The 9,131-nt window shown below is 38.2% G+C and overlaps 1 protein-coding gene across 1 annotated transcript; it reads right to left on the reverse strand.

Moving 5' to 3' along the window:
• Positions 1 to 1,760: 1,760 nt before the first annotated feature.
• On the reverse strand, positions 1,761 to 6,219 carry saal1 (serum amyloid A-like 1). Its single transcript, XM_068722453.1, has 13 exons — positions 6,080 to 6,219; positions 5,790 to 5,989; positions 5,394 to 5,495; positions 4,890 to 4,973; positions 4,679 to 4,758; positions 4,527 to 4,586; positions 4,293 to 4,408; positions 3,808 to 3,976; positions 3,641 to 3,723; positions 3,300 to 3,485; positions 2,663 to 2,820; positions 2,457 to 2,549; positions 1,761 to 1,888 (listed from the first exon to the last, which is right to left on the reverse strand). Exons 1-13 carry the CDS (start codon positions 6,081 to 6,083, stop codon positions 1,811 to 1,813), a joined length of 1,413 nt encoding a protein of 470 aa, XP_068578554.1. The 5' UTR covers positions 6,084 to 6,219; the 3' UTR covers positions 1,761 to 1,810.
• Between the last annotated feature and the right edge of the window lie 2,912 nt (positions 6,220 to 9,131).

The following is a 9,131-nucleotide window of genomic DNA, read 5'->3' on the forward strand; positions in this document are numbered from 1 at the left end:
TGGCAGCACGGCCTGAAGACAGAGCACCCAACAAAGTGCAAGTCACTGGCCACAAGCAATCTTGAAAGGCCAAGCATGATTGCATCTACATCATTCTAACCATTTACAGCACAAACAGGACATGACTCGCAGATCAAGGCACTGGCCAACCTATGTGCATCACAAGTCTAGTCAAGATTCAGATCGTGTCCAGAGATAGAAGAAGGATTAAAAAGAGGATTTTTTTCCCATAGGGTGATCTCTCTCATGCGCCCTGACCATCTCAGGATTTCCATTAGAAAGAGTGTTCTACATATCAATCCAAGCTTTAATTAAAAAGCTGCTATATTCACAGAGCCTTCGTAAGCATGCAGGTTGTCCTGCTCTTCTCCATGAGTGGGCGAAATGGTGCATTTGGAAACCAAATGAGATCGTTGTTGCCAGGCTTGAGGCTTTCATCTAATTTTATTGTCGTTACCGAGTGACTGTCACCCTCTAGTAAACACTTGATGTTGCCATCAGCATTGGTACCATTACTCATATGCTTGGAAAGGTGACTCAATACATAGTCAATGGAGTTTCATCTGATATAGAAATGTTTTGATTTTTATCATACAAAAAATAGGAACAAATAATAATATTCATTGTGATGGATGCATTTAATGATGAAAGCATTAACCGCATTGACATGTATGTCTGAAGGGGACATTGATAAGGACAGAGGAAAGGTACAGCAAAAAACTGTAATTATCAAAAATATATAAATACATAGTATACAATTATTAAGTATTTTATCGTAAAACATACAATATTGCCGTAAAATCTTCACTTTTATCAGTGTTTAGTGTCTTTAAATAAATAAAAAGTTACATGTAAATGATCTTTGGGTGCACAGTTGTGGCCTTCGACCAAAACGCTGACTTTGATGATCTTAGTGCCAAAACAGAATTAGTAAGTTTAGATATTATCATACACCAGGAGGACTACATTTCATATGGGAATGTGTATTAGTGAGAACATTCTGGATCAAAGTCATGGAAATCCTGAGTCGCTGTTTCAGCAATCCCTTTGACTTATATTTCATTAATTAGGAGACAGATCTCAAATACTAAATATATCAAAATGTACATGTTCAGTGAGATATGATTACAGTCTGCAGAAATATTTTGAGTCATTGGACAACAGCTTAAACTTAAGTTAAAGGCTGGGTAGATGCAATATAAGAGATTGTATCCAAGTCTATGCTCAGTAGATTAAAAGATATTTTGTAAAATGGGACATCCTGCTGGGGCCTTTTATGGGCCTATGTAAAGATCAATGGAGTTATTTTTGTTTGTTTGGATTTCAGGCAAAAATTCCTGTGAGACGTTTTCTTTTCATTTAATTGTGAACTGAAACTCATGTCTGTAGGTGCTACTTATTTTAATTGATTTAATGTTATTTCATTTTCACAGAAATTATATAAAAGGTATCTAGCTGTTTTGTACTAACCTTTTCTTTAAAAAGAATAAAAACTTAAATCCCAAAAATGCAAGAGCAACTAATCACAAACGAGAAAGAAAGATTTTTTTTTTTTTTATCAAAAGACTGTAAATTGTTTAATACAAAAATAGCATTCACAGAATAAAACACTTTAAACAGAAACACAATTGAGTGTGGCTCGAATAAACAGTCTCCGTCACTCGTGATGGTGTGACATCCTCGTTTAGACTTTCCAATGGAAATCCAAAAATACAACTTGAAGCAGGACCTTTGGAGGGGAAATAGAGGCTGCTATAAAAAGCAGTGATGAGAGTCTGGATGAGTGCTGAACACTGATATGCTGGGTGCCTCAGACAGGAAACTGTTTCCTCACCATGTCTGCCATTTGGGGCTCTGTCTCTGACAGCATGGACTGCAGGTGCTGAAACTGTACAAGAGGAAGAAGGGCGGGGTGGAAACATAATGTTTATTTTCCACTGGAGCTGCTGGTCGATAGCAGCCGGCAGTCCACCACGCGTCTTAACCTGATACCAGCTCTATAATAAACCCTAAACCCTTTTATGAAACAGCAGTTTGCACAGGATTAGGCTATTAGAGAAAATTCAAGGTGTAATTAACTTGAATCAATTATTCCATTTGTCAATGAGTCTATAACATATATTTTAAATACATAAAACAAAACAAAAAACAACTTCAACCAATCTGATATTTGTACCTAATACAGGACTTATCGTAGAATATACCGTTTCCTGTTGATTTACTTTTTTCGACTAATCACATCAACAGTAATACCATAAAATGATAATGTATTATTTTATACTAGATTAACAGGTTTAAACTACGTTTTCCTGGCACTTGTCTCACTCTGTGGGAACAGTTAGGATTTTACAATAACCAATAAAAGTAAAAAAGCAGACAGGATGATTGTAGCTGCTCCATACGTGAGTGTAATACATATCTGAATAACCCTAAACCATTTTGGAGAAAGCACTTACTGAAGTCTTAAAGTTCGGAATTAAACTGCCTGCAGCTGTGAGAGCCGTCTTCTCTGTAAGGTATCCGTTCTTCACCAAATCTGCCACGGTGTCCTACAAAGAAGAAGAAGGTTCCCTCTGGTTCACATTTTTTGCATTTAAGAATCTCAGTACAACAATCTGATCCAACAAGGAAAGTTAGCAAACAGTTACTTTGGTATTATTACCTTGGGAATTTGAATGCAGATGTCAGCTAGAAACTCAGCTGTGATCTCTGCTAGAGTCTGTAGCTGTTCATCTTTTGTGCCTTCTTTGCTGGGACCCTCATCTTTGTCCTCACTGTGGAACTGAAGCACTCGCAAAACGGTTCCAATAAGGGGAAGACCTGGAGTCAATAACACTGAGCTTATATCGTCATTATATTTTGATTTTTCCCTGCATTATGCAAAATACAAAAAATGCTATTGATTAAATATGAAATAATTAAAATACTAATAAAACAACAAAGAGTAAGCAGTGGATTTATTGTTACTTTAGTAAAGTGTAGCCTGTTTCATAATAAAAAACCCTCTCCTGAAAATTAAGTCTTTTTTTGTACGAAACCAACCTTTGGCGGCCGGTCACATGACCTGACATTTTAGCTAAAGTTGGAGTGAATGTCCTTGCCATGCTAAGCCTGAGTAAGTCTCTCTCAGTTTCCATGTATGTCTTCAGTTGGAGAGGGAGAGCATGCTCATATATTGCAATGAAGCCATTTCTGTGGGCGGGGCCTGTCTACAGCCAACACTAAATCAACTTTCACTGTGCGACATGCATTCAAAAAGGTACATCTCTGGGCTGATGTTATTCTGTTGCAAAACGTACTTGTGTCACTTCTGCTGCACCACTGATCCTGGCACCTATAAAGAGCCTGCAGCACAGCAAACGCCTGAACCAAAATGCTCTTCTGCTCTTGCAGGACAACGGGAAGATCAGTTGGCTGGCAGAGGTCCTCACACACAACGTCGCAGACAAAGTCCCACACTGCTTTGCCGGGTCCATCGGGGGCAGCTGGAAGACACAAATGAACAACGCGTTGTCTGTTGAGAGGTTTCTTCAATCTTCTGTGTAATTTAACTGCACCAAGAACTATGGTGACCACCTTTACCTTCTGAAATGATGTGCTAATAGCTGAACTCAACATTTACAGTGTTGATCGCGCTTACCTAAAGTCTGAATGCCCTCATCTATGGTGGTGAGGAGTTGGAGGGCGTGAAGGTAAACCTCTAAGCCGTTCGGACTCTCTGATCTGTGAGAGCAATTTGATGCTGTTGAACACTGAGCATCAACAAAGTAAATCATCAACATCATACGCACCATATACAGTATTTACCTAAGCTGCTTGGCTGCCTCGAGAAGACCTGAGGCCACATCCAGACGGCTTTGGCCATCCTCCTCCTCCTCTTCCTCACTTTGTTGAGCTGTGATCCAACTCTTCATCAGCTCTTCGTCGAGGTCAAACAGTTTGTCAAGGAGCTCTCCAACCTTCTCAAGCAGGTCAGCTGTAAAACACACAGGGTATTACTTAATGTAACCATTTTAGGAAGCAGACAAAAGTAAAGTAGTTAAAGGTGGTTTTCTTGTTGTTTACATTAAGCGTTAATCAACAGAAAGGCATCGAGTGCAGCCTTGAGCTCTAACAAATGTGCTGAATGCATTTCCCTTGTCAAAAACTCCACAGGGAGCCTTGAAGATAAACAGCTTACAGAGACTTTGACTTAATGCAAGTCATCTTGGTATGTCAAACAGATGTTTCCTTTTTCTACACAAGTAACACGTTATCAGCTTGTTCAAAAGTTTTGAGTAAAAGCATTGTACTGTTGGTAGAACTGCACATGATGAACAACAGGTTGGAGCGCACAGACGTCTGCTGTCGTATTCGCTGAAGCCACAGGGAACAGACGTCTTTCTGAGAGACGCAGGTCAGCAGCAATCTGCAAACATCATTACAAAAGATGAAGACTTCTCTCTCTCTCAGTCTGTCTGTCTCTCTCTCTCTCTCTCTCTCTCTCTCTCTCTCTCTCTCATGTCTGCAGAATAGCAAACGCAAACCTGCTCGTTTCCAGAAGTGTTGGAGGATCTGTATCTCCAAGCAGAAGCAACAGCACAGCACTGTGGACATGCAGGGAGTTGCATTAATGAAAACAAAACACAACAGTGAACAAAATCTATTACAAAAATGACAGATGATGACTTTTGCCCACCCTAAGTCTTCATTTTGGCTAAGAGTCAGACAAGTGTCAGGAAAGCAAGCAATGTTTCCAAGGATTCCCACACAAATTTCCTTGAGAAGCAAAAGAATAAACTGGTCATGGGAATGTTCAAAGCCCACAAATATATAATCAAAAATTAAATACATAAAATACATATATATATTGACACAAAATGTATGAACCAAAAAGGAATTTTACTCACTGTGAGACGTGGACAACGAGATTTGGCTATCACCCCGAGAAGGATATCCGTAGCTTTGAATTCCTGCAGAAAACCAGCCACATCCTGCACACAGGTGGTGAATAAACATTCATTAGTAATCACCGGGTGTGTTTTAGAGAAGTCTTGAATCAACCTAATGGTCATTTTGGAAGATGTAGTCTGTGGTGCTGTCGAATTGTGTCGCGTTATACTGTGGTATACTGTCAGTATAATGCTTTATAGTGCAACAGACCCACAAACTACATCATTAAATTAAACAATACCAGCATCACAACATGTTGGCAGCCAATAATGTACAACTTTGGCAAAGTAAGTTACTTTGCAGTTTTAGATTATTAATACAAAATTAAATCAACTAATGTTTTATAATGTATATAAAGTAATTAAACTGCACCATTTAAGTGATAAGACAGAAGAGACAGGGTGGTAAATAAAACCGTGACCGGTCAAAGAATGTAAAGCCGATAGGACACAAATAAAGACCTTATCCATGGCCATGTCCCAGACTCTGCACAGGTCTTCCTCATCATCATCAGGGAGCTGCATCTGGCCTTCTGAGTTCACCTCCGAATGCTCGGTGACCATCTGGAAGACATGATTATTTTCAAAACATTAAGAAATGGTAGGTGCATTGGGCACCGTGCAGCAGAGAGCGACAGCACAGAGGGACAAGATGCTCCCATCAATTGAATAGAAACTTTTCAATTACCACTGACTTGATGTGTGGTCTCTAAATTGACTGATCAGAAAGGCAATCGTAAAAATAAGTCAAGAGAATAATTGCACGTCAAATTCAGTTGCCACCGCCTGATCTCCAGTACACCTGTGATTACAAATGTCATGCGTCAAATGTGACATGCGCAATAACGGCCAACCAACATGGATGAGGCGAGTCAGGGTGCTGAAAAGCCAGTGCTTGCTGTAAACGGTGTCTCCAATCGCGTCCAAATCTCCGCCACTCTTTCCATCGCCTGCTTCTGGGGGTGGTGAAGGGTTACGGTCCATTGCAGGACTCTGTATTCCAGCCGGAGAAGAGGATCTCTCATTCTCTACTTCCTCAGCACCATCAACTCTACAGTCTGGGGGGAAAAAACAAAAAGTGGCACACGGATTAAAGCAAATTCCTCTTTTGTTGCTGTTTAGCTTTCATACGCAAACAGTCAACTCACCCATAGTGACCGCTCTCTGGAAACGTAACTCTCTGGTAAATATCAAACTATGCAATATTTCACTTCATGCTATTTTTTTCAGCATGTCAAGGCACAGTTTCCAGACGACATTTCAAACAGCCTCCATTTAGAACAAGTAACTGGATGCGCATGCGCGAATTGTGTACACTCTGCGCAATCTTCTTCTTGTGGTAGATCACCTCAAGTTGAAATGAATACTGCCACCTGCAGTGCGTAGCGGGGATGACAGAGAAATAGGTTCAGCAGGTGTACCTGTGAAAAGGATGGAGCATCCGTTGTAGGCTGTATTTATCTCTTTTACGAGCCATAATCCAGGACCGCGATTACTATCTGTGTGACCTACCGACACACACACACACACACACACACACACACACACACACACACACACACACACACACACACACACACACACACACACACACAGTTTCTCATGTTTTATGCTCAGGTGTGGAGACATCTGTCATCTCCAGAGGTGAGGTGAATGGAGAATGTCAGCAATAAAAAAATTAGGGGCACCATAAACCTCCAAATAATCTGTCAGAAGTTATAGTAATAAATTTACCATTTTTGTGTTAACGCTTAAAAACGTGTGAAACAGGATTGGACTCAAGAGCTAGAAATAGGAATTCCAAAATAGCATAATGAAAATAATTGTTAGTTGCATCCCTTATTGTTGAGTATTAGCTTTAGCTGCTAATGATTGTGCAACTAATAATGCACTAATGTTTTTTCAACCAAACCATCTCACAAGGATGCCGACTGTAGACATTGGTTACTGTGTGTTATCACACCTCACACAATGTGTTGTCTTTGCATACTTTCCTGAGAACAGAATCTTTCCTTCTCCAAAAAGTTGGAGACAAGATAAGGATAAGGATGTTTTGTTAACAAAGTTAAATTGGCGACTCATCAGTCAGTTCAGCAGCAAAAAGGTAAAAAAATTATAAAAACATAAAGACAAGACATTTCTGATTTAAAACAAGACATTAAATAAATATATAAAAGATAAAACACAGGCATCAATGGCTTTAAAGTGACAAAAGTGCTTTGTTAAGAAACAGTTAGAGACAGCATACTAATCTTGTTCGAAAAGTCTGTGGGAAAAGTCATATTGATCAAACTTTTGAGTGTGTTTTAGCCCATAGAAAAGCTATCAATCTTGCTTAAATTAAAACTAGAATTTATTATAAAATGTAATTGAATGTGTAAAAAATAGAGCAGCAAATTACTGTATTTGACCAGTTTTTGTTTACATTTCTGATATCCCTCATCTCAAATCCTGTTGTGTATTCAGTCTGTTATATGAGAAATGATGACAGTGTTGAATGTTAAATAGTTTTATGTCAACACGGATCACAAATGGTGTCACACCTCTAATCAAAACTGCCTTGAGATAATTTGTCCTCCCTGAATCAACACTGTATGTCAGACAGGAATAACTATAGACTTTACTCATCATGCAGCTGTTCCCTTATGGGAGTGGTCCAAAGCCCTGTTTGCACTTGAGTAAGCTTCTACTGAAAAGGTAATTGAGAACATATGATATAACTTTACTAACAACTGTTTGTTTCCAAGAAAAAGATAAGACAAATGCCACATGCGTGAAAAATTCTGATGAGGCTGAATGTACATGAAAAGTAAAAGATCACCCCACCAGCTTGAAGTATTACTAAAGTTCTGAGTAATCTGTGCAAACATCTGTTGATGAATAAACAATTGGGTATTACTTTAGTGTATAATACAATTTTTACTGAACTTGGAGTAATATTGACTCTAAAGGAGTTTTCAAATTTTAAATGATGTGAACAAATTTACTGCCACAACACTAACTTACTGTTATGCGTTTGTCAGTGAGTTGGAAAGTTTGCACCTTGATGTGCCAAGTTTGGTTGACTGTAACCAAGGATGTAGTAATCTGTGTATCCACCTCCGCTCTGTCATTTGGATCCGCTCCAAAATGAATGGGTTTTTCCTTGGCCCATGTATGCTACACGTAACACAACCTACATGTTAACATAACCTCCTTGGGGAAGGTAAATATAGGACATTATTACACTTTTCCTTTTACAAAAGTTGAAATGTCACAGAATTCTTCTGAAAGTTTTGGTTTCAAAAAACAGGTGGTGAAAAAGAAAATAATTCATCTCTTTGGACATCTCATTGTGTCCTGTAATATATTCAGAAATATACAAATTAATGGATTACAATTCAGTTTCAACCCTATCTCTGATAACCAATTTTCAATGTCAAATCAAATCCCGTTCATTTTATAACAGTTCTAGAAAGCATTCATCAATTAATCAATTAATGAATTGTTTTATTAAATTCGAACACTCTATTTTAAACTAATATCAGTACCAGAATATTAATACCAGATTAACATTATAGTATCTTGTCACATCATAGTAAAAAAAAATCTAAAACAGCATGAATGATTGCTTTTAAAGGATTTATCATATTTTATGGTTTTACAAAGCAAAGATTATGATTATTAGAAAAACACTATACATTGGATCATCTTATAAGGGAGAGATGCACACCGCTACCTTGTAATCAGGCTTAATAAATCAAGTTTATTCAGTACTCAAAGATTGCATTGTGTGTATTCTTGAAACCTTACAAATTGAATGCATCTCCTTTCTCATGAAACTGTTATGAAAGCCATCTTCAGAAACCGGTGCTCAGTAGTGTTGCGGCTAAGTCTGTCAGTAGAGCTCTAATACCTCACCTGTTATAACCTGTTATTAATATTTGTCAAAGACATCATGGTTTTTTCTTCCCTGCAACATTACAGAATCTGACATGCCCCAGATTTTGATTTAAACACCTGCTTCAATGTTTGAGGATCATTTTGAGAAGTAGACTAACTGATAAAGATTGTTTCCTCAAAATCAGTGTAGTTACGTTAGACCTTCAAACATGTTTAGACTGATGCTGTCTCTAAATTTAACTCACAAGGTTATGTTTTTGACTTCATCCAATATTGCAAAACTACTTTTATATTGTCCCAGAAATTATTGCAATAAAC

The sequence above is a fragment of the Cebidichthys violaceus genome, unplaced genomic scaffold, assembly GCF_023349555.1.
Source record: "Cebidichthys violaceus isolate CVI_PGR_0920_01 unplaced genomic scaffold, fCebVio1.0.p SCAF_3, whole genome shotgun sequence".
Lineage (NCBI taxonomy): Eukaryota > Metazoa > Chordata > Actinopteri > Perciformes > Stichaeidae > Cebidichthys > Cebidichthys violaceus.

Coding starts and splice junctions, on each gene's coding strand:
- saal1 (XM_068722453.1), bottom strand. Junction 5,496..5,789: donor CCCTGACTCGCCTCATCCAT/GTTGGTTGGCCG, acceptor CATGTCTTCCAG/ATGGTCACCGAGCATTCGGA. Junction 4,587..4,678: donor AGCCAAAATGAAGACTTAGG/GTGGGCAAAAGT, acceptor GCATGTCCACAG/TGCTGTGCTGTTGCTTCTGC.